Here is a 25,755-nt window from a genome sequence, read left to right as displayed (position 1 = left end):
CCTCTCAGTGCATGTTTACTCAACAATTAGGACATGCCTGGGTTCGAGTCTCAGCTCTGCTTCTGACTCCAGTCCCCTGTAAATGCACCCTGGGACGCTACAACTGGGGCCCAGGTCCTTCGGTCCCTGCTGCTCATGGCGGGGACCTGGATTGAGTTCTCTGCTTCTTGTTTGGGCCCCCAGTGTCACCGGCATTTGGAGAGTGAGCTAGAGGTTGAAATACATACATTTGTTTTTTGTTTTTTTTTTAAAGATTTATTTTATTTTTATTACAAAGTCAGATATACTGAGAGGAGGAGAGATAGAGAGGAAGTGGAGTTGCCGGGATCAGAACCAGCGGCCATATGGTATCAAGGCGAGGACCTTAGCCACCAGGCCACGCTGCCAAGCCCCTGAAATACATACATTTGTAAGAAAAACTATTCCCTTCTTATAATGTAGACCATCTCCAGGACTCAACACATATGCAAATCATATTGTTAGAGATCACAGGAGGGCCGGTTTGAGTCCTGGCTTTGCCATTTTCCAGTGCTGGGCAAATCAGTTTACTCCACAGAGCTTCAAATTTCCACCATGGACGTGAAGGTGGGATTTTGCCTCCACACTGCTTACGGGTTGGAGCTAAGTAGAATGAAGGCAAGGCATGCAGTGGGCCATCAGCAACTCTTCTATCCTGGGTGGCAGGTGCATTTCCTTGGACAGTAGTGTGACTCCATATCCAAGTGTTTCTCACACTTCACTCAATGTTGCATCCCTAGCCCACCAGGGGACCCAGGCTAACTGTGGCTTTGACCAGGGAGAGAGCAGGAACTTAGGCTTTGGAAGATAAGGGGGAGGACAGGAATTTCAAAAGCTGAAATAGAAGGGGAGGTGGAAGTAGCCTGATTTCAAACACTTGTGACTCCAGAACTTTCCACCCACCTCCTATTCCTAAATATCTCCGTCTCTCAGTTTGGCTCCGCCCGCACAGGCTGCAGGGGAAGGTAACACGGAGAGCAGCTGCTGGAGACATGGAGATGTGCACAGCGGAGGCGGTTGGGGGAGGAGAGCTGGCGCTGCGTGGCTTGTGCTCACCGGGTGAGAACGAAGGGTGTGAGGGCAGGCAGTCTTTAGCAATTTGTGTGTCTGCTCCTTTCTCGGTAGCCGGGGCAGGCAGCCTCCCCTGTCCTCTGATCACTCCCAGGAGCCCATTTTATCTACTGTCCAGCTGCCCACCAGCCCAGCCCTGAGGCAGGAAGCTGAGATAAAAGGCTGTAGCAACAGCTGGGCAGGGATGATGCACCGGGGTGGGGCAGAGGGGCTGGAAGGGAACTGCCCAACTCAGGAGACGTTCTGAGAATATAGCGGTGGCTTCTAGAAGTGGGAAAGGGGTACATTTGCTCATCTCGGAGCTTTCTAGGTGGGAACAGTGCTTGGGACGTAATCCCCTTCTAGGACTCCGAAGGGCGGCCAGGAGACACCCAATCAGTCAGCATATCTGCTCACAGCAGTCACTGTTCTGAGTGCTACCAAGGCCAACATCCTGTTCTAAACAAAAGCTGCAGAAGCTAGAGACACCACTGCCTGGCCCTTGGCTGTTCCAGCCTTACTAACCTCACCCAGGCTCTGGACTGCACTTGAACTTGCCTCCTCCCCTCTCCATTCCTGCAGTCCAAACAGCAGCTGCCACACACCAAGTGCTTGCTCTGTGCCAGATTTGGGACGAAGCAGCCTAATTTAGAAGCGTCATCTCATCTCATCGTTGAGAGGAGCCAGAGGCTTCCGTGTTCAGGAGCTCACCCTGCTCCCTTGGAGGACTTCCCACCGAATCCTCCAGATCACAGGTTTCTTACGTTATTGCTATTCTGCATTACCTTTGATGGCTGTTAAATGCCATGGAGGATGGGGGGGAGTCACCACAGGCCTTTACCCACAGGGCTCGCTGGCTAACCCACCACTGATAAAACTTCCATCCGGCCCCGCGGGGAGGTGGCAGAAGACGCGGAACTGCCTAGGAGGGAAGGCAGAGCCACCCGCAGAGATGCGCGGTGCTCCGTCCTCCTTCACCCCCCAGCCAAGGACATTCTCACTGTGTCTCTGATGCCAGGAGGGCAGGGCCCCCAAGGGAATGGAGAACAGGAGGAGGTGCAAGTCTGGTTCTTGTCCTTATCTAACCTCTGGCTCTCCGTGCTACTGTGCAAATAAATGCAGTGACTAAAAGACTTTCCATGGCGATGCCTTACCAGGAAATAGTCCATTTCTCTTGCTGCCTTAGGCTAACAGGGGGTGCTACAAGCCTTCATCTCCCTTAAAAGACACAAGTTGGCCCTGGGGAAGCCCGGGTCCTGTCTCCTGGCACCACTGATCACATTTGTTTCCCCGCTCTTTTCCTGGTCACTCCACAGTCCTTAGACCACATTTTGGTGTACAATCTTTTTGAAAATATCCTTCAAGGTTGCACTTAAGTTGGTTCCAGAATACTAGCAGTTTTAGTAGAAAATGGGTCCAGCTGGTCCTAGACTGCGGAGGAATCCATTCATGAGACCAAAGCATGGCAAGCCAGGAGGGCACACTGGTTGAATGTTTGGGGAGCCCCGACACTTGGGAGGGGTATGGTGGTTGTGGCAAAGGCGCATCTCATTTGTAGCTTTCTCTCTGGGACTGCGACCCTTCATACACGTGCGGAGAAAAGAGGGCGCTGTTGAGCAGCACATTAGAGCTCCACCAGTAATGCAAGCACCCAGGAGCACCAGTTTGAGTCCTACCTGCTCCACGTTTCTCCTTCCTTTTTAAAATTCATTGGAAAGTCGGTTATGACGACAGACACAATCTGTTGATTGCTGCCTCACTTCCCAAGTGGCAGCAACTACCATGGCTGAACCAGGGGCTTCCTCCAGGTCTCCCCCCTGAGTGGCAGGAGCCCAAACACTTGGCCATGCTGTTGTTTTTTTTCCAGGTCATTAGCAAGGATTTGGATGGGAAATGGAACAGTTGGGACATGAACCAGTGCCAATAAGAGACATCAGTGTCGCAGGTGGTAGGTTTACCTGCTGTGACACAATGCTGCTGCGTTTCTGCTCGGCTGCTTCACTTGAGAGATTTCCCTGCTGGTGCCCCTGGGAGGGCTGCATAGTGCCTGGGCCCCTGCCACCCATGTGGTGTATAAAACACAGACGTCACTCCTGGCTCCTGCCTCGTCTAGCCAAGCCATTGTGCACGTGGGAAGTGACCCACTGAATGGAGCAACAAACTCCCCCTGCCCCCCACAGCTATGCTTTTCAAATAAACAATCGTAAAGTTACAAGGGTCAATTCAAACACCTTTGAAAAGAAGCTACAATACATTAAATTCATCTAAATTTGGAAAACCAAAGAACCCAAATAGGAATTCTTGAGCCAACACAGGCAGCCCAGTCAGTTTTCAACAAGGCCTCGAAGCAACTGTCAAAAACTTCGCTGGCCTTCCAAGGCTGCTCTCCAAAACGGAGTCCAGGGAAGTCCTTGCCATACAGTGACTCGACTCCTCATCCCCAGGAAGCAGCGCAAGGGAGGATAACCGTTCTGTCACTTCACCTCTGATCATTCGGTGAAGACCACGTGGCCCTGCACCCGGCTGCGAGGTCTGTCCTGTGGCTCACAGCTTGATGCTAAATGCAGGGCCTTCCATCCTCCATCAGCTGGTTTCCTGATTAGTTCTTCCCCAGCATTGTTTAGCTTCTATGAGGCCGCTTCTGGGGTCCAGGTGGGTGTACAGGTGTGTGTATATGTGCATGCACCAGCAAACATAAGCTCTGCCTTTTAAGCCCGTAAGTATTCTTCAAATGAGGATAGCTACCCTCCCTAAAGCAGGAGAATGGCAACTTCCAGGCCAGGCATGGCAGCATCTGTTTCCCACCCGGCACCTAGGCTTTTACCTGCTGCCAACCAGCCAGCAAGTCTGAGCAGCCCACGTGCAGCTCTTTAACGCAGACATTTTAGTTCAATGTTTTTCTTGGGTTTCAGACTGAAGACGTAATGCTACTGCAGTGTGGAGCTTGAACTTGGTGTTGAATGTAGTTCCCATTTTAGCAGTTCAGTATGTTTGGTAATTATAGGCAACAGGCCTTGGGGAAGGGGTTGCAGAGAGGGGATATGAAAGCAAAGGGTTCATCCTGTTGGGACAGTACAAGTGACAGGACTGACTTAAGAGTATAGGAGAAATTTCAATGGCAAAAGGGGAAGGAACATATTTTTAGAACAGAAAAGTAGAGCAACAACAACAAAAAAGTATAGCAAAGTCAGTCTGGGTACCTTGAAGTAGATACAGGATTTCTATTCTAAGTGTCTTCCATCCTAAGTTGTTTTTTCACCCTGCCATTTCCACAAGTGCTGCAACCACATACCCCCAGCGCAGTAGGAATGAAGGAACAGCCTAACACCTTAGCAACTCTAGGCTGCAGTGAAGGTTTCCCACAGCCCAGCCTGCAGCCTTTGTGCCTGGGCGCCCTCTGGTGGTTGACTGGGCATCACAGACGATTCTAGCCAGGAGCAGGAGAGGGTATTGGTGCACACACACCACAGCATAAACACAGCACTTTTTCCTACATCATCTTTACTTGAGGCTTTTTGGCGAAAAAAGTAGGGAATGCAAAACATTTTTATATTAACAAATGCAGATATTGAATAGCATATAAAATTTACATTACTTCTTGAGACAAAAGTGCTTTGGACACTAGACATTTCAAACTAAGCTTTTACTTGAGAGCTGGAGGTTGTTCTTGCACCCTGGGGGAAGGAGGGCCCTGCATGCTGATGCTAACATGGAACAGGGGAGCGGGAGGAGTCTGCAGCAGCAAATTAAGTGCATACTCGTTTGGCAAAGTCACTGGTGGCTTAGGCAAGTGAAACCATAGGCTTTCCCACTTTACAGAGCATTTTACCTGCTTTTAAAAAAGCCGGAGTACATAGGAGCTTCTACTGAAGTGGAATGTTATTTTTCTCCTCCTCTGTGTAGCTTATGGGCCTGAGAGGGTGACAGTATCCCCAGCACCCGGGGACTCCAGGCTGCATTGGGGGACAGCCGGGGCAAGTGGGCTTCCTGAGGTGTCACCAGGAATGAAACACCAGCTACTCACCTTCTGCAACACTAACAAAAACAGAACAACAAATGACAGTGTTTTCCTTGATTTCTGGGGAGAAATACCATCATGCTTCCTTCCCACATCTTGCTTGTTCACTGCCACTGTCATTTTTCCTTGTTGCTGTGACACTTTATTACTTTGAGTAGACTGTCTGGAGGCCTCACACAGTTTTTTGTCGAGTAATTTAGCAATGTGTTGCACTTTTTGTGAAATATGAAACCAAGTTGATTGAACTCACGTAGATGCATACAGTGGGAGACGAGCTCTTTGGATACTCCTGACTTGTTCAGTTCAGGAATCACCAGGAAAGGATGATTCATACTCTGCTAAACCATCTGCCTCACTCACTCTGCAAGTTTTAAAGAACTGTCTCTTCTTGGGAGTCTTTGTTTTACAAACATTTAAACTGAGACACAAATCCTGTGATAACTTCTGTACCATAAAGAAAATATAACCTTCCCCCTGCTGTTTAAAAGAATCTGGAACAAAAATGTCCCAGTTGGAACAACTAAAGGGGGAACAGCAGTGGTAAGCTTTGTTGTGCCGGAAGAAAAAAGAACAGAAGAGGCAGACACCAAACACCTCCATGTTCCCAAGATTAATGATTATTAAAAAAGTGCGCCACACTGTATAGAAATCAACATTCTCTCCCATAATTCTGTGCATCTGGGATTACAGAAATGTCACTGTCCCTGCCCTACATCTTCACATTAACATCTTCAGGTCACAGCAGTAAGTCTTCCCAAAGGGGACCTTCCGGAAAAACAAGCTATTTCCTCGGCTCATGTTTCCCTGGAAAAAAACAGACACAAATAAAGTCCAGCATGAAGATGAGGTCAGCCAGTGCACATCAGCAGTGACGCAGGTGGCCACGTGCCTGGGAGTCTGGACGAGTGCCAGCAAGACCATGCTGGCACTGTCCCACAGAGAGGGGGGCTTCAATTCACAGGCTGAGCTACCGTGAGGCCAGCAAACTCATCACCTTTCTCCTCATCAACAGTGCAGGATGTTCTAACACAGAACACTAGCCTCGTCATGTGCCAGCTGGGTCCTCAGAGCCAATGCAGTTGAGCACACCCAATCTGTCCACCTAAAACTTGGAGTAGCAACATGACACTCCAAAACAGAACCCCCAAATTTAACCACTTGCAGGGCTGAACGCTCAGGAGGTGTTCAACCTGCTACTGTCCATACGTCAGGGCTTAGGGCTGCGCCTGACATTCAGGCAGCACCAGCTCCTCTGGTCACTTTTCTACAGAGAACTGAATCTTAAAATGAGAGTCACGTTCTGAGAGCAGGGAACAGAACATGGCACCACAGCCTGTGCATCCTCCTAGCTCTCCTGAATCAGGGCTGGGCAACCGCAGGTGGGAAGCCAGCGTCATACAGTTCTCTGCCCCAATTTTTTCTCATGCAAAATGGGCCCACAGGGACTAAGTACCCATTGTGAGTAACGTGAGCTCATGATACAGGTCAGCCCTTAGTGTGACGGGTGACGGCAACTGTCCTACCAAGATGTGCTGCTTGTCTTAGAGCACCTTAAGGCTCAGTGCCTCCTGGGGAAGGCTCTTCTCCTACCTGCCTTCCCCCTGTGGGCAGCAGGGAGACAACGGGATCAGCAGCAAACGATGAGCATGAAAGCCGCCCTGCTGCTGGCTGCTGAGCTCCCATCAGCCCCTTGCTCTGGCTGGGACCCGTGGACAAGCTCGCTGGGCTCAGCAACCACAGCCACAGGCCTTCCATTCCCAGGGCCAGCTCTGAGAAGAAAGGCCTGTCCCCTGTGCACACCAAGTGCTGGGCGATAATGCAACAAAGGGCTTCTTTATACACGGTCTTGCGCAGTCCTTTACAAAGTGCTTCCCACTCGAAAGCAGCTTGGAACCAATGGCCACTTGAAGTGTTCTCCAGCTAAATCGACTCCCCGCCCATGTGATTAGAAATTATCCTTCATTTCTAATACAGTTCAGCCTAGACTTAGAATCCTTGGTTGGAGATGCCACACGTCACAGATGCCACACATGGGGAACTGGAGTTTGGCTAACACTATCACTTACTAACAAGGCTCTGCAGGTTAAGACCAGCTCCCTCGGGACCTCTGCTAACACCTGGTTACAAACAACTCCTCATGGGCTTCTTCACGGAACTCAGTGAAAAGCTTTCTCAGCAAATTCGGGGTTAAAAAAGGTGAGCTTGGGGAAACATACGAAATCAAGGTCATCATTTTAACCAGAACAATGTTCTTAACAGATTCTATGTGTACCTTGAACGTGATCAGCCAGGGTTTCCAGTTCCCGACTGTGACTCTTCTGTCAGAGTGACACACAGGGAATACTAGCCGGCAGCTAAGCGTGATCCCAAGAGTGAATCCGGGATTCCAGATAATATTTATAAAACAAACATAAGAAAATGGGAAAAGTACCTCTTTTTGCAGCATGCACCAGCAATCTATCCAAGAACTATATATTGGGGAGTAAGGAGGGCATCCACCAGCAAGCCTGATACAGCAAAAAGAGAAAAGTTATTCAAGCTACTATTCCTGAAGCATTTTCTCAAGCATGTAGGGGGCAGGGAGTTGCTGCTGTGGCACAGGGGGTTAAGCCACCACAAGTGCATTTTGAGACTTTGCTCCTCCATTTCCAAACCACTTCCCTGCTAATGCACCTGGAAAAACAGCACAAGATTGGTCGCTAGCCATCCACGGGGGGAGCCTGGATGGACTCCAAGGCTTGCGGCTTCAGCCTAGCTCAACCTTGGTAGCTGTAGCCATGTGGGGAAAAACCCAGCAGATATGAAATCTCTGTCTCTTCTTCTAATTCTGCTTTTCAAAAAAAAAGAGTGTGAGAAATCTGTCAAAGTTTGCTGCTGCATACTTTTTGGTTCTAATGAAACAAATTACATGAGGATACATTAAAGACCAGAGCACGCACACCCTGGAAACCCCCATCTTACATTCTAAAACATTTAGATTCTTCATTTGTGAACATGAAACACCAAAACATACCAATCATATTACCAGTGAGCAGGAAAGGAGAACTTAAAGCTACCAAGAACCCAGGGATGATAACAGGTGCCAGCAGCGGCCAGCACCGCTCCCACACAGTTTGTACTCTGGAAAAAAACCAGCCTGTCCCCTTGCTCGGGGCTAACATGTGGCGGCTATTCTACATGCCAGCAAACAATGACATTATGTCAGGGACCACACGGGAACAGAACTTTGAGTTATGCCAAGAGGCAAATGGCTGCACAGGTGGCAGGGTTATTGGACTGTTAGAAGCTGCTGGTGGCATACAACCCCACCCACACCAAACAGCCAGTCAGGGAAAGATGAAGAAGATTGCCATTGGCCAAGTTTGCCATTTCTTCTTCATCTAATCCTCACTTTTTGACTGGGGCTGCCAGGGTAAAGGCTGTGTGGCTCAATCCATGACACACCCTTGTCACTGTCAGGAAGACAAAGACCAGAGCTGGGAACGGTGTGGAAAAAGATTCTGACAATCACCTGTCCTTCTGAGGACAGGAGCTGTCCCAGCAATGAGCGTACAGTGTAAATCCTGGCCAACTAGTATTTTTGCTCTTCCCTGTTCCAAAAAGGGAGACAAGGTGGTTGCCACAGGTATTTATCTGCTGCTCCACAGAGAATACAGGCCACAAGGTTGAAAAATTAGGAAGCTAGGAACACCATCCATGTATTTTCCTTCCTACATTTCTGCTCTGCTGGTGAGGCCCACAGGCACCCAACTCACAGGCTAAGTGTGACGTACTCACCCACAGTTGTTGACAGCCATGAGGTTAGAGACGAGCACAAAGGGGTAGGTCAACATACTGGCAAAAAACTGTAAAACAACAGAAAGATGGCAGAGAGATTACGTCACGCCTAGTCGCATTGCTCTACTCTCTACGGGCCTCGTGCCCCTGTGGTCAAACACTCCAGCACTGATCTGCTTTCCTGATGCCCTTGCAAAGACCCAAAGTATACACTTTTGAGACTGGAAACGTTTCTCTCTTCTAATATACTGCTACATTTGTTATTTTAACAAGTCTAGAAGCCTTTTCTGATCGTTGCATTGAGTCATCATAAGTCCTGGGTGAGCATTTGGTGCAGTCAGACTGCTTGGGGCAGCCACATGCCATAGGCCTATGCTCAAGTCCTGGCTGCTGGGACAGTCCTGCTCACGGGCATCTCAGAGTGACGATCCAAGTACCTGGAGTCCTGGACACCTACGTGGGAGAATGTGCTGAACTCAGGGCTCCTGGCTCAGCCAAGTCTAGGCTCTGGCAGGCACTTGAGGATCAATCAGTAGAAGGAAGAGCTCTCTCTTTCAAATAAACAGACTACCCCCCACCCCCCGCCCGCCAAAACAAAAACAAACAAAAAACCAAACAAAACCACAACAAAACAGGGGGTGGGAGGAAGGAGTGTATATAATCAACACCAATAAAACATTTTAAAACAGCCCTTTAGCCAATCAGAGGACATGAGCATCCATCCAGAGAGAAGGAGGAGCTCTCCCTGCAGGAGATGCGGGCCTGAGGAGCAGCACAGACAGGCCTGGGAGGGAAACGCCCACACAGCAACCCCGAAGGCTGCACAAGGCAGGGCTGCATGCTGACGTCCTCTGCTCGCAGCCAGGGCCTCGGCTTCATTTTCACCGCTGATCAACATACCCCGCCGTGAGGGGCTTTCCCAGCAAGGCAGGTGGCCGCTGTAAGGCAATGCCAACACTGGCCAGTTTGAAAAGGCAAACCCAATCCAGTTATTCCTAGAAGGCCAACAGGATTAAGAAGAACACTCACTCCTGTGACAGCCTGTGAGTAACTCTTCATTTCATTCATGGTGGACACCTGAAACACAAAGCATCTTTATTAGAATGGATTAGAAAAATCTAAAGCTGCTGGTAAGTTAACTGGCCATAAATACAACAACATATTGTAGCTCTAAATTTCCAGTTTCTGTGACAACTTGAAAATTAATTTCAAGGGTGAAAGCATACAATGCTGATTTTTAGCATAAAGAGGTAGTGACCAAAATGATCAAGTTGATTCATGTGCACAGATACATTCCTATTACATTAAGAAAGTCTGAGAAGAAATACACTAGCCTGAGGACTTCGAACACAACGAGAGCAACCTTCCCATGCTGCAGAAACATAGTCCCAGACCCCCAGTGGATGCCTGACACTGCAGTAAAGGGTCTTCAGAAAGCCCATGGAGGGGCCCAGCACCGTGGCGTAATACGTTAAGCAGCCATCTGCAAGGATAGCATACCATTTGCTTCACCTCCATTCCAGCCCCTGGCTAGTGGCCTAGGGAAACAGCAGAGGATGGCCCATGTGCTTGGGCTCCTGTACCTACATGGGGAATCCCAAAAGGAAGCCTGGGCCAGCTCCAGCTGATGTGGACATTGGGGAGTGAACCAGTGGATGGAAGACCACCTCCTTTCTCTCAAAAGCCGCCTTTCAAATAAATAAATCTTTATGGAAAAAATGTGTATCATGAAAAAACAGGTGTAGATTTAAAAATATTTACTCAAATTCATCTTTGAATAGTTTTTCCACCAAGCTTCTGAAATACCCATATTGATACTGGTTTCCCCATACTGTTACAAATATGCTTATAATAAAACTGAATTGATAAATTAGGTACAGAAAAAGACTGAGGACAATAATGAAACAGAAGAGTCAGAAAAACATACTGTTAACAACAAAATGATCTGATTGTGATCTCTCGTAACTGGAATTTTCCATTTAGTGTTTCGTATACAAGCTGACCGCAGTAACCAAAGCCACAGAGAGTGAGACCACAGGCAAGGGAAGGCCATCTGGAGTCACTCCCTCGACTCACGAAGCGAGCAGCAGGGCAGGCACTTCTGAGTGTGTCCACATCTCACCAAGCTACCGAGCTGCCTGCGGGCAGAGGCCCTGGAGGTGCTGGACGGCAGAAACAACTGCCAGGAGAGGCACTCTCAAAACCTCTCAGGCAGAGGCTCCGGGAAAGCTCAATATAAGAGCACCTTAACGATCCATAAATGAGAACAACAAACAAACAAACAAAAAAACCAAACCAAACCAAAACAAAAAAACCCCACCACCATGAAACTATCTTTTACTAATCTGAACAAGAACAAAAGAAAAAGGGGCGAGCACTGTGGAGTGTTAGTTGAAGCTGCTGCCACACAGGAACTGCGTAAGAGCTTCAGCTTGGTTTGCCTGGGAAAGCAGCACTGGAGCATGGGCCAAGTTGTTAGGCCTCTGCCACCTACGGGGAGACGCAGATGGAGCTCCAGGCTCCTGTATTCCACCTGGCCTTGTTCTTACTATTTTGTGGCCTTTTTGTGGAATGAACTAGTGGATGGGAGATCTTTTCTCTTGGTAGTTCTGCCTTTGAAATAAATCAATATTTATAAAAAGGAAGAAAGAAATGGCCTCCTAGTGGCCTGCACAGTGGCAGGGCTAGATCCCTTGAGCATGCTCCATCACACTGGACTAAAGGTCCATCTTTTTCTTTTTTGAAATATTTCTTTGCTTTTATTGGGAAGTCAGATTTACAACAGAAGGGGAGGAGAGACAGAAAATATCCTCTGTCTGCTGGTTCGCTTCCCAAATGGGTACAAAAGCCAGAGGTGAGTCAGGAGTCTCTTCCAGGTCTCCCATGTGGGTGCAACATCCTAAGGCTTTGGGCCGTCCTCTACTGCTTTCCCAGGACACAAGCAGGGAGCTGGATGGGAAGTGGAGCAGCCGGGACATGAACCGGTGTGTTCAAGGTGAGGATTTAGCCACTGAGCCATTGCATTGTGCCCAAAGGCCCATCTCTACAGCAAACTATGTACATCACTTCATTACCCTTTGAAAACTCAACTGATCATTTTCTAACTTTACCATGTTCAGTCTGGCATGTAGCATAGTATGTTACTTTAAAGCTAGTTAGAACTGTCAAGTGAATACAAAATAGCCCACCACAGCCTGTCTCACCAAGGTTGCAACCTACCCCACTGTCCAGTGCATAGGTATTGACGAGGTAGGCCAGTGAGTTGCACAGCCACAAAGAAATTATGTCACCTAGGAGGCGAGGAATAAGACCCCTACATGAAGAAATAAAAAAGATAAGAATCTCAAATCATCAGTAGAAAGGTTAATCCACTTATTGAATATTAAATTTTCCAAACTCAAGAGACTGAAAAGACTCGTCCCTCTCGTCGAACTTTCCTGGAGGCTGGTGTCCCGGGACCCTCTGGTAAAAGCACAGGTCGGCTGGATCTCACTACAGCCAAGGCTCCCCACTGGGGAGCAACCAGAAGCAGGAGGCCAATAGTTTGGTAAGGCAGTTTGGAGATGGAGTTTAAATACAGCTTTACTAAACCACTTTATACTTAAATTACAAAGCAAGAATAACTTAAAGATAACAGACAAGAGACATAAAAAAATGTTTCCAGATGCAAGCGACTGGAAGGTGAAGCAGCATGAACAGTGGGAAGAATATGACCCAGAGGGGGGAAGGCCATGCTTCAAATGTGTTCTCCCCATTGCCACCACGCATCAGCTGCACAAGAGGCAGCAGGCTTCGGCATTCTTCTCACCTCTAGCCTAGGACTAGAGCTTAGCTGTCCTGCCCACGTCCCAGAGTGTCTGCGATACTCAAAGTATTCAAGCCTTAGCTGACTTTCATAGAATAACACATGTTAAGATGATTTCCCCAATTCTGAAACTTAATTTTCCTTATTTGATAAACTACATATGAGAGAAACTACTGTAAGTATAGAAACACACAATTAACTTTATCTAGAAGCAAAGGTTTGGGATCTTCACAACAAAAGACATTTAAGTCAGAAGGGGCCTAAACAGAGCTTAACCAGAAGTAAACCCAGGAAGACATTTTCTCCAGGGAGTAAACTGAGTCACGCAGTTCCTGGTCTCTCTCTCTCACACACAGACCCCAACACCAACTCACGCGAAAAATCCCAGGATGCCTTCTTCCCGATAGATGGTTACTATGGAGTCACAAAGTCCACTGGGTACACAGGAAAGAAAGGTAAATACATTTATGATTATTCTGGAACTATAAAAACGACCACTTCTAACAAGTTCCCATTCACCACTCCCTCCCGTACATTTTTGTAGGGCCCACTCACGGCTGACAGAAAGGAGGACTGACCTGCCTAAGGGTGGAGTGGGCTCCAGTGGTTCCCCAACTGGGTAGTAGACTCCTAACCCGGCCTGAAGTTATCACCCACCCCCCACTTTACGAGTTGTTATATAGGTCATGTGATTTAACAAATCATAAAAATGTAAAGTAGTAACACTTTGGCTTCAACAAAGCTTCTAGAACACTCAAAACCAAAAACACTTACCAGTACTTGGATTCTCTGCCAATGAACTGTACCATAGATCTCAGTGTAATCACTGAAGAACAAAGAGAAAAGACTTTAAACTACGCTGAGATACTGTTTGAGAACTATGAAACAAGCAAATGCTTTTCCATCTAAAGACACTTTACTATCTGGAAAAACTGGACAAAAGCCAAAACAAGCAAATAAGCAAGAACATGCAGGCAAGGCTCTTCAGTCACCTCCCGTGGGAGCCTATCTAAGGGGTCCAGAGGCGCTACAGAAGGACAAGGCAGACTCCAGCCACCAAGGGCAAACGTACCATGGAAGGGATGCGTGATGAGGGTGGCAGCAGATCGCGCAATCATCTCTCGAGTTGTCTAGAAAAAATCAACACACACTTCTGAAATGTAGTGACACTCAGATCCCTGTCCGAAGGAACGCAAGTGCACTCGGTGGTGTGAGAAACAAGCCCTCCGCCCTGGAGTTGGGGAGAGCAGCCGGAACCAGGTGCGATGGGACCCATGGCCATCGTGGAGCCACTTCACTCCCAGACTTCAACGTGCTGACACTGTCATTGCCCCAAGCCCGCCAGCAAAGCCGATTCCTGTTATTCTTTTCAATGTTATGTGAAAGGAAAGGCAAAGGAATACCCACAGAAGGTGACCAGCAGAGCTGTCCAGTGGGGTGAAACTTCAGAGGCCTTGATTTCAGACTCTGCCACCCATGCTGGACACATGGCTGGCTCTACTTAATTCACACCATCGTAGGTAGAATAAATGATTTGTTTCGTGTCTTTGAGTTGTTGTGTTTATTTTTCTAGATCAGGACCCGGTCAGGAAGTAATAAAGAAAATGTGGGCCTGGCGCAGTGGCCTAGCGGCTAAAGTCCTCGCCTTAAACGCACCGGGATCCCATATGGGCGCCAGTTCTAATCCCGGCAGCTCCACTTCCCATCCAGCTCCCTGCTTGTGGCCTGGGAAAGCAGTTGAGGACGGCCCAATGCATTGGGACACTACACCCGTGTGGGAGACCCGGAAGAGGTTCCAGGTTCCCAGCTTTGGATTGGCGCAGCACCAGCTGTTGTGGCTCACTTGGGGAGTGAATCATCGGATGGAAGATCTTCCTCTCTGTCTCTCCTCCTCTGTGTATATCCGGCTTTCCAACAAAAATAAATAAATTTTTATAAAAAAGAAAATGGTGTCCCATGGAGGTAGGCCCTGGGGCTATAAATGCTCTCTTGCATTTCAACATCATCTCCAGTCACTGAGTTAAGCCGTCCCTCACTCCTACTTCAAGGGTAGTACTCAGAAGACCCTGGGGGACAAGCTGGGCTAAGTAGGGCTAAGAAAATACAAACCTGGGCCTCGCACAATGCCATGGTGAATGGAGCTGCTGCCTGTGGTATCAACATCTGATACAGGCTCTTCTAAGTCCTGGCTGCTCTACTTCCAATCCAGCTCCCTGCTAGAGTGCCTGGGAAAGCAGTGGAGGATGGCCCAAGTGTTTGGACCTCTATATCCACACGGGAGACTCAGAAGAAGCTCCTGGCTCCTGCCTCTGGCCTGTGCCAGCTCTGGCTGATGTGGCCACCTGGGGTGTGAACCAGCAGATGGAAGACCCCTCTCTCTGTCTCTGTCTCTGTAAACGCTGCCTTTCAAGCAGATAAACAAGAGAACATTTGCAGAGAACACCTGACACATCTGTTGTCAAACATTCACAATGCTTGTTTGAGAACATCTCAGCAGGAAGTACTGATCGAAACCTCAGGATCTCATTAGAGACATCTGGTGACGTGAGAACTAAGAACACTTCTGTATGCCAGGCCTGGAATCGTCTCCGTGACCTACGTGTGCAGGAAGCTTCAGCAGCATGGAAGGCACTGCACAGTGGGCCTCGCCACCGCTCTAACACTCCCACGTCAGAGGTTTAACATGATTAGGAAGACTCTCAGTAAACATCATCCATTTTACAAATGAAATAATGAAGAGGCAAAAAGAGCTTCCTGCAGCTGCCTCTATTCCTGACAGGAGGCCTGAACACACAGGCCAATGATCTGGGCTGTGCAGCTGCCACCCCGCATGCAGCAGGATGCGGGCAGCTGTGAGGGACACACTTCATCTCTTACCTCTTTGATAACTCGGTCAAAGGAAGATGAGCCTTCTTTCTGTACATTTCCAGGTCCCAATTCCTGCATGAAAAAGCAGAGAAGACAGAGAACTGGTGGGTTTAAACAGTCATTCTACCTGATGGCCACTCCATATGCCAATGCTCACTGGGACAAAAGGGATGGCTGCTTGGCCTCTTTCCCACCAGGGCCCCCGAAGCAGTAGCAGCCTGCAGGGAAGGGGGCTCGCACGAATGAATCGGCTTCACGTACCTCGACCTTGTCGCTCTCCTGGTAATGCTACAGAAGAAAAGAAAGGAGGATTAGGGTCACTGCAGTAAGCCTGAGCAAACACTAAATGAAATCACAGCACAGCAGCTGAAGGTTCCCTCCCATGACTTCTTCCTAATTTATCATCTGGAGATAGATTTCTCTGAGATGGTCAGCTGGAGGAGCAGGTGAATGCTCAGGGAAACTCTCATTAAGAAACAGAAAGGACACCCAGGAAGAGAATTCAAGAGTACTAAACACCCACAGTTAATGGAAAGGCAAGTTGGTACAAAGATGACTTGGGGTTTTCCACTCTCCTATGTAAAAAAGCAGGGACTGGGTCTAGAATGAGCAAGAAACAGCTTTCTCTCTTCTGGAGAGGAGACCATGAATACCAGCACAGGCCACACCATACTGCAGGAGGAAACACTCGCGGTATTTTACAAACACAAAACAGGAAATGGGAAAAGAACAGCTCCTTACTACAAAATAACCACTTGCATCTTCTTCTTCTTTTTGAGTTTTTGATGCTGATTACATGGTTGAACAGGGTGGGAAGGACTGAGCTGCACTATTTTCTAGTGTTAGCAGATTTTAAAAATTGACAATGCTTTGTGAAAAGCAGTATGCTCTTTAACAACCACCACAGGAAAGAGAAGAAATATGGGGCTGAAGCGAAGTGGTGTCTTGGCCAGACGCTCAGTCCACTGGGAAACCAACTCCAAAAGCTCAGGCCTCTTCAAAAGAATTCCTGCTCATTTCTAGAGTCTTATTTTCACTTGACCGATACTATTGAAGCTTTCACATCATCTTGAACTTATTCCTATTCAGTTCTTATTCACATAGAGAGATCTCTTGCTTGTAACAGACTTTTCAGCCCAGACTACACCTTTCCTTCTGATTGCATATGTGATTTGTGATACTCAGTGTATTACTAATCCTTTATTATATTTCAATGGGTTACATTTAAATATTCAGGGAACCTGGGGTTTCACCTTTCCTGTATCATCATGAAATTCACTCCCAAGCAGTCACTTCACTCTTGCTCTGAATCTGTACCGAAGCCTGGAACTAGACAGTGCCCACAGGGAGAGCTCCCGGAGATAACGGCAGGCAGGACGCACTGAGCCAGGACAGGGTGTGGCTGGCAGAGCAATCAACCTACCAACACCTCGCCCAGGCGGACTCCAGCATTCTGACCCGGGGCACCTGAGGGGGGCCACCAGCCTCAGACACACAAGCCTGGACCTAACAACACATGACAGCTTCCAGGTGAGGAACTGACTGAAAACCAAGGCTGATGGAAAATTACTTAAAATACAAGCCACTTAGGTCACAAAGCTATTTAACAAAATCATGACTTGCTCATCAGACAATAAATCACAAAAATTGCAAACAAGAGCAGAGCTTTAAAAATTACAAAGGGTTGGGCCTGGCGCGATAGTGTAGTGGTTAAAGTCCTTGCCTTGCACGCGCCAGGATCCCATATGGATGCCAGTTCTAATCCCTGCAGCCCTGCTTCCCATCCAGCTCTCTGCTTGTAGCCTGGGAAAGCAGTTGAGGACGGCCCAAAGCCTTGGCACCCTGCACCCATGTGGGAGACCTGGAGGAAGCTCCTGGCTTCTAGCTTCAGATTGGCTCAGCTCCAGCCATTGCAGTCACCTGGGGAGTGAACCATTGGATGGAAGATCTTCCTCTCTCTCTCTCCCCTCATCTCTGCATATCCGCCTTTCCAATAAAATAAATAAATCTTTAAAAAATTAAAAAAAAAATTTATAAAAATTACAAAGGGTTCTACAAAATACTATTTTATTATTGTTATGATTTTAAAGAGATGTACCATCCACTGGATCATTCCCCAGATGGCCCCAACGGCTGAAGGCAGGAGTGAGGAGCTCCGCTTGAGTCTCCCATGTGAGTGCAGGGGCCCAAGCATTGGGAACAGGGAGCTGGACTGGAAGTGCAGCAGCTGGGACTCCAGTCAGCACTCAGATGAATGCCAGTGGCACAGGTGCAGCTCAACTCAGCATGCCACGATGCTGGCCCCAAAACATTGCTTCAATGAGCACTATATAAATGTCTGGATTTATCATCCACACGGATTGGTTAGCATACACTGCAGTATCTTTTTTTTAAAAGATGAGAGGTGTCTCCCACCTGCTGGTTCACTCCCCAGGGTAAAGCAGGGAGCAGGAGCTTCATCTGGGTTTCTCATGCAGGTGACAGAAACCCAAGCACTTGGGCCATCTTTCACTACCTTCCTAGGCACATTAGCAGGGAGCTGGATCAGAAGTGGGGCAGTTGCAGCTGTATTTTTTAACTCACACCACTGGTTGGAGATTAAGTCCTGTCTTGGCTTCCAATTCAGCTCCCTGCTAATGCCCCAGGAGGCAGCAGATGTCGGCCCAAGTATTTGGGTCCAAGCCACCCACATGGGAGGTATGGATGATCTTTTGGCTTGTGGCTTCAGCCTTACTTTGCCTCTACTGTTGCAGGCTTTTGGAGAGCGAACCATTAGATCAAAGGATTCTTTATCTTTCTTTCTGTTACTGTCCCTTTCAAATAAGCCATTAAAAAAGACAAAAATCCATATGGGCATGATCCAGATCACATCTACTTCCCTCCCACTACCCTCACCTTTTACTGGAAAGACAGTTTTACAGAGAAAGAAGGAGAGACAAAGAGAGACTCTCCCATCTGCAAATGGTTGCAGGGGCCAGAGCTGGGCAGATCCAAAGCCAGGAGCTTCTTCCAGGTCCAAGCACTTAGGCCATCCTCTCTTTTTGGGACTATGGCGATATAGACAGAGGCTTAGCTTGTTCTGTCATGGCACCAGGCCCTCTCCCCATTTCTATAAATTCCGTCCTAACTTTTATTACAACAGAGAAAATAAAATGTGTTCTTAATTAAAAAAAAAAAAACAACTTATTAGAAAATACCAGCAATAAAAGAAAAAAATTATTCAGGGGAAAAGGCATGACTCAATTAATCGTTTTCCAACAGCACAAACTGAGTTGTACAAGTGACCAAAGAAGTGAATGTATTTAATTTCTGCTCAACACGGCTCAGAGAAAGTGCTCATGTAGATCAACATCAATGGTGTATTTCAAGGATATTTCTTAAAGAGAAAGGCCAGGTTTTAAATATGAGGATATTTCAAAAGTCTGCAAAAAAAAAAAAGGCACAGAAGGAAAAAAAACGGGGGGGGTCACTAAATACATTTTGTGCTAAACATGTTTAAATCCCTGCAGCTTTTTCATAATACATATTTTTTCATGAAATTTTAAAGTATCCTTTTATAAATTCCAAACTGCTATTAATTATTACCATGGATTGTGCATAAAAGGTGATCAAAATCTACAGCATGGTGCTTAACAAGCTAATCCTTCACCTTGCAGTGTTGTCATCAGATAAGGGCACCAGTCTCACCCCAGCTGCTCCACTTGAAATCCACCTCCCTGCTAACGGCCTGGGAAGGCAGCACAGGATGGCCCAAGGCCTTATACTCCTGCACTCACACGGAAGACCCAGAAAAAACTGTGCCTTTGGATCAGCTCAGCTTTGGCCATTGAGGCCATTTGGAGCATGAACTGCAGATAGAAGCTTTTTCTCTCTGTAAATCTGCCTTTCAAATGAAAAATAAGTAAATCAATAAATCTTTTATTTTTTAAGATTTTATTGGAAAAGCAGATATACAGAGAGAAGGAGACACAGAGAGATCTTCCATCTGCTGGTTCACTCCCCAAGTGGCCGCAATGGCTGGAGCTAGGCTGATCAGAAACCAGGAGCTTGTTCTGGATCTCCCATGCATGTGCAGGGTCCCAAGGCTTTGGGCCATCCTCAACTGTTTTCCCAGGACACAAGCAGGGAGCTGGATGGGAAGTGGAGAAGCCGGATACAAACTGGCACCCATATGGGATCCCAGCACATGCAAGCAGAAGATTTAGCCACTAGGCTATAGCGCTGTGCTCTCAATAAATCTTAAAAAACAAAAACAAAAAACCAACAGAAAACTGACTCTCCTCTTACCTGCAGAACTTTCCCATGGACCACAGTTCCAAGTACTCCTGAGCACAGCCTGGGAGTTAGGCCTGTGAACAACCCACGCTTTCCATCGATGCTGGCGATGTGTTGAGCTGAGAACACAAGTTCAAGATTTAAGTTCCAGTCCAAAGGCTTACCTGGAAAACTTTAGGAAACACGCCTTTTGCTCGTTTTCTTTCAGTAACTCCTGTCTATTACAGTTCTCAAGATCACCCAAACCAAATCAATCAGACACTTACCATAACAGAAGAGACCAGGAAGCTGACACACTTGTCGCCCAAATATATTTCGTCCCATTGTTGGAGGAAGAGGCTCATACCCAACCTTTAAAAAACAAGGAATACATCAAGTATTAAGCAATATTCCTAGCAATGCTTTGATCACGAGGTTTTTAATAAAGAATAAAATTATGAGACAAATGTTGGGGCAGAGTTTACATAGCTACATCTATAACAACATCCGCAAACCAAATAGAGGTTGAAGTCCCAGCTGTTCCACTTCCAATCCAGCTCCCTGCGAATGGGTCTGGGAAAGCAGCAGAAAGTGGTCAAGGTGCTTGGGGCCCTGCCACCCATGTGGGAGAGCAGGATGAAGCTCCTGGCTGCAGGCTCAACCTGGTCCAGGTCCGGCCACTGGGGTCATTTGAGGAGTGAACCAGGGGATGGGAGCTTGTGCTCTCTGTTGTTTTGCCTTTCAAACAATTAAGTAAATCATAAGAAAATTGAGTGCAATCTTTTTAAGCAAAATGAAAGACATTGAGAATCAAGATGGCGGCATAGGGTAAGGACACATTTAAACAGACGGAAAAACATTTAATCAGGATGAAGCAGAGAAGACATATTTCAGGAAATAGGAGAGGACAGAACAAGGGCAGAGGGGTACCTGAAGACTGACAGACACAGGAAAGCAGCGGACACAACGGTGTGGTGTTACAGTGACTGATACTCCAGTGGCATTCAGCGAGCAGCGATCCGAACTCCACCAGCAGCCGGAACTCCACCAGCAACCAGGTGGGAAGGGACTTTCACTGGGGGTTTGGGAGGTGAACCCAGACAAAGAACTGTCCGTCCTGCTGGTCTGTTTCATTTGACCAGGAGCAGAGACAGAGCAGCAGACCTCAGACGGGCAGTGCAAAAACAGGGTGGATTCCACAGCCCAGCCAGCCTCCTAGGGCTGAATTGGGCGCCATTTTACGTAAGGAGGCAAAGGCAAGGGAAAAGACTGAGCATACACTGAGCTGGGAGTGAATTCATTTCTGACTCAGTGAACTGCAGCAATGTAGCATTCTACAGGTTCCACCCAAGACAGTTCTGGGTAGCCCTCAGATCTGACGGCCAGAAGATCAAGAACTCTAGTAGTGGTACGTAAGGCGCCATTTTGCATACTGTGGCAATAGCTTTGGGACTTCAAGAGACAATAGTGAACTATGCATGTGCTGAGCTAGCGAGAACTCACTGAGCTCAGTGAATTGCACTGGTCCTGCAGGAAAATAATACCGACTGTGGCATCGTACCGGCCAAAATAGGTCCATGTGGCACCCAGACCTAACGTTCAACAGGTTCCGACAAGATCAGCACCACCAACAACCTAACTATATAGGACACCTGGTGTTTCTCAAATACTGGGCACCTGCTCCAACCAGAAGTGGGAGAAAGGTTGCAGAGACAACGGTGCAGCCTCAGCACGGTATCACAGGAGGCGGAGAGTGGTGAGCCAGGAGCTGGGGCTGTGGAGACCACAGTGGAAATCTAAAAGAACCCAGATGTGGAACTTGCTGGAGGTTGTGGCACAAGTGGCTGCAAGCAAAAAGTTGTGTACCAACTGCAATAAGTAAAATCACATTGTAGACCTGTGGGTGACACAGCTTAGAAACCTCCCCCAAGGAGAAGACTCTGCTAACCAAAAGTACAATGACCAAGAGCAAAAGAAGAGACAAAGGCACAATGAATATTACTGAAAACTCCCCTGGCAAATGAGCAAAACCCTTTGCCAACCTCAGAGCTAACTGAGGAAGACATCGAGAAAATGGGGCATTCAGAATTCATAAAACTCATTTTAAAGCTTCTGATCAGAAATGAGAAGCACATGCAAGAGTTCAAAGAATTTAAGGAAGCAATAAAGCAAACCAAGGCGGATATATCAGAAATTAAGAACATAGTAGAGCAAATTAAAAGTACAGTGGAGAGTCTCCAAAACAGAATGAAGCAAGCAGAAGAAAGAATCTCAGAATTGGCAGATATTCCTGTCATCAGGGGGAAGCAAACAAAAAGCTGGAAGCAGAACTGAATCAGGCCAAAAGAAGTATTCAAGAATTGAAAGACACTATTAAGAGGCCTAATATCAGAGTTATGGGAGTCCCAGAAGGTGCAGAAAGAGAAGCTGAGTTTGCAAATGTATTTAATGAAATCATAAAGGAAAATTTCCCTAATCTGGAGAAAGAATGGGGAAACAAGATCCAGGAGGGGCACAGAACTCCCAACAGGCTTGATCAAAAGCGATCTTCACCACAACACATGATCATCAATCTCTCTTCAATTGAACACAAGGAAAAGATCCTTAAATGTGCACGTGAAAAAAAAATCAATTGACATATAAAGGAATGCCAATTAACCTCAAGGAGATCTCTCACAGGAAACTCTACAGGCCAGAAGAGAATGGCGTGACATATTCCAGATTCTAAAAGAAAAAAATTGTCGGCCTAGGATAACACATCCAGCAAAGCTTTCTTGTCTTTGAAAATGAAATAAAATTGTTCCACAGTAAAGAAAAGTTAAAAGAATCTGCCTCTTCCAAACCTGCCCTACAAATGATACTTCAAGATGTTCTCTTGACAGAGAAGAGGAATAGCACCAAACAAAACCAAAGGCAAACAGGAAGAACATCCCAGTACAAGGACAACAGAAGACTAAACCAATGAACAACCCATTCCTAAAATGACAGGACCAAAGTAACACCCATACATATTAAACTCTGAATGTAAATGGCTTAAGCTCAATTAGTAGACTGGATTAAAAAACAAAACCCATCTATTGTCTAGAAGAGACACACTTCACCAACAAAAATCAGCAGAAACTATATCGCATAGGTTTTGTTGTTTTCTGTTAGTTTCACCTCTTCAAAACACTTTCTTCTGAATAAATCATTCAATCTCTTGTAGATCATAGAATAGCATCATTTTCTTCAAGAAGTTTCTTGATTTTCATTTCTTCAGCTACATGTTAGTCATTTAATAGCATGTTATTTAACTTCTTGGTGTTGTTAATTTCTTTTTTCTCTCTGATGTTGATTTTGTTTTGGGGCTTTTCATTTAAGGGGATGTATAGTAGCTGTGTAATGGAGACTCTCATATCTAGTAACATGTTATTTAACTTCACGGCATTGTAAATTTCTATTTTTCTTTCTATTGTTGATTTTGTATTATGACTTTTGATTTGAGGGGATGTACAGTAGCTGTGAAATGGAGACTAACATCCAGATGTGAGGATACAATGTAGTATGCATTTCTACTTCCAGTCAAAGATGGACTTACAATGAAATGTCATTTGTCATTGTCACTATATCTTGACAGTAAGATGCTGGACTCTCTGCCATTGTCCATGCCCGCAATGATGGACATATGACTGTGTATGAAGAACTATATGTTAGTAATGATACAGAGGAACCAGGTTGGGGGGAGGGATTTGGGGAGGGGTTAAGGGAAATGCCAGGAGCCTATGGAACTGTATCATAAAATGATAATAATAATAATAATAAAATGCAAAAAAATTTTAAAAAAGGAAAATGCAAAGTAAAAAAAATGAAGGACATTCATTAAGAGAGCATTAATAGCATATTTGGCTCACAAATGCTTACATAGTTTGATAATTCACCTAGGAAATAATTATAAGGCAAATCCATGTGAAATGAATATACTGTCATTAACCATCTAATGAATGCTATTTTGTGAAGCTAATGATTATCACTTTATTCTTACAACATGATTCAGAATTTGGGGGTGGGGGGCTGGAGGAGGGATATTTGAGAGAATAAATGAGGTGGGACATGGCTTTGACTCTTTTGTTCCAATTCAAACCCTTAATGTGAAACAAGCGCTGTCTGAGATCAGTGGAAGGGCTACACCTATTTTTCATAAAAGTGAGTATTTGCAAATTTCACCAAAACCTTCGGGACACTTGGCAGCATGGCGATGTTATGAAATCAGTATTAAAGAAACTCAAGTTTTTGAGGTAAGAGAACTGAATGTCACCCTCTGCCTCCTGAAGACACCCTGGGTCATGCGTCTACTCTAGATGCAGTGAGAACTGCAGTCAGGGCGGACCCCATTCTGTGCCAGCCTTCACAGCACAGGTCACTCACAGCTCATTTGACAACGGCCCTTCCATTTACAATCTGAATCAACAGAGGTCAACTCAAAGCAAACTCAAGCAGCCGATAATTCTGATTAGCAACAACTCGGGAATAAGCAATGTTCTGCGGGCCGGCTTTGGGGCATAGCCAGAAAACCACCTCCCGCGATGCTAGCAGCCCAAAAGGGTGAGGAGCATCAGTTTGTGTTCCAGCTGACGGCCTGGGAAGAGTGTAAGTTGACCTAAGGGTTTGGGTCTCTGTGACCTACACAGGACACCCACTTAAAGCTCCCAGCTCCCCGTTTTGGCCTGGCCCAGCTGCAGCCACCTGGGGAGGATGGGAGAGACCTGTCTTTCCCGCACTCTTTCATATAAATAAATTTCTATATGTGCATGAAGACCTATTCTAGCCCTTGGTGCCTTAATTTTTTTCCTACATAACGGAAAGGTGAGTGAGCTACGGGGGGTGCTAGAACTGTTCTCTTCCTTGGCACAAATGCATAGGGTAACATTAATCCCCAATGAAGGGTTTAAAAAAAAAAGAATGACCTGCCCCATTACTGGAATATTCGGAAGAGCAACAGAGAATACTACCGAGATCTAGTCAATACAAAACTGCCTTGTCAATACAAAAGTCCACCTAACAATGTCCCTAAAGTGCGTTAGAAACTACCCCCTTCTGTTCAAACTGGCCACAGCTCATGAGCCCAACTGATGTCCAGCCCGGACAATTGTGATTTCCATTGTCACGAGCCCACGCGCCTCTGCTGGAAGGCGCTCCACGGATCCTTCCGAAATCTGACTTTGTCATCACTTCGGAAAGTGCTCCTCATTATTTATTGGTGTTCAAATTTCGGAAGAAAACAGTAGCAGGACCGGTCACACACCAGGAGAAAAGGCGATGAAGATCCCAAAACTTGGTTCCCCTCGTCCTTGCCAATTCGCCATGGACTAGTTCACGTCCTGCGTTTTGAGGTGAGCAGGGGAGAGGGGCGAAGGCTCATTTTCAGAGCGAGGAAGAGCTGGAAAGCCCTCGATGGCGATCGGCCAGGGAAGAATAAACAAAGTTCAGGGGAAACGCTTGGCAAGGGCAGGGTGGCAGTTGGCTGCGGGAAAGGGAGCGGGCCTCCTCGCTGGACGCGGAGGCGAGACGCCGAGGGCGGTCCACGAGAGCGGCCGCGGGGAGGTGGGAGCTGTCCCCGCCACAGACGGAAAGAGGGCATCAGAGAACCGGCAGCATCTCCGGAGCCCGAAGACTCGGGGAGGCTGGAACCGACTCTCTGGAACTGTGGGCAGCGGCGACCCAAAAGGACACTGGGCGGGGGGAGGGAATGGCGGCGACTCATACCTGGATGAGCACTTTCACGTACATGAGCGGCTGGGACAGGATGGTGAGACCGGAGCCCAGGAGCACCTGACTGGCCGCGTCCGCCATGATGGCAACCGCGGACGGACAGACGGACCGAGCGACCAAGCCGTACCCAGGTCACGTGCCAGGACGCCGGCTTCACTGGCTCGCCCGCCAGCCGCGCGCAAGCACGCACGCACGCAGCGGCGCGCTCCAGCCCCGC

General features: G+C 47.1%; 1 protein-coding gene across 1 annotated transcript; it reads right to left on the bottom strand.

Annotated features, from left to right (window-relative positions):
* Positions 1 to 5,683: 5,683 nt before the first annotated feature.
* On the bottom strand, positions 5,684 to 25,755 carry MTCH2 (mitochondrial carrier 2). Its single transcript, XM_004585326.4, has 13 exons — positions 25,533 to 25,755; positions 20,078 to 20,162; positions 19,824 to 19,930; positions 15,798 to 15,824; positions 15,546 to 15,608; positions 13,741 to 13,798; positions 13,443 to 13,494; positions 13,043 to 13,102; positions 12,083 to 12,176; positions 9,893 to 9,940; positions 8,864 to 8,931; positions 7,518 to 7,593; positions 5,684 to 5,890 (listed from the first exon to the last, which is right to left on the bottom strand). The coding sequence occupies exons 1-13, from the start codon at positions 25,617 to 25,619 to the stop codon at positions 5,804 to 5,806; spliced, it is 912 nt and encodes a 303-aa protein (XP_004585383.1). The 5' UTR covers positions 25,620 to 25,755; the 3' UTR covers positions 5,684 to 5,803.

The sequence above is a fragment of the Ochotona princeps genome, chromosome 4 (assembly GCF_030435755.1).
Source record: "Ochotona princeps isolate mOchPri1 chromosome 4, mOchPri1.hap1, whole genome shotgun sequence".
Taxonomy (NCBI): domain Eukaryota; kingdom Metazoa; phylum Chordata; class Mammalia; order Lagomorpha; family Ochotonidae; genus Ochotona; species Ochotona princeps.
The sequence above is the reverse complement of the archived record's forward strand: the minus strand, read 5'-3'. Positions and strand labels throughout refer to the sequence as shown.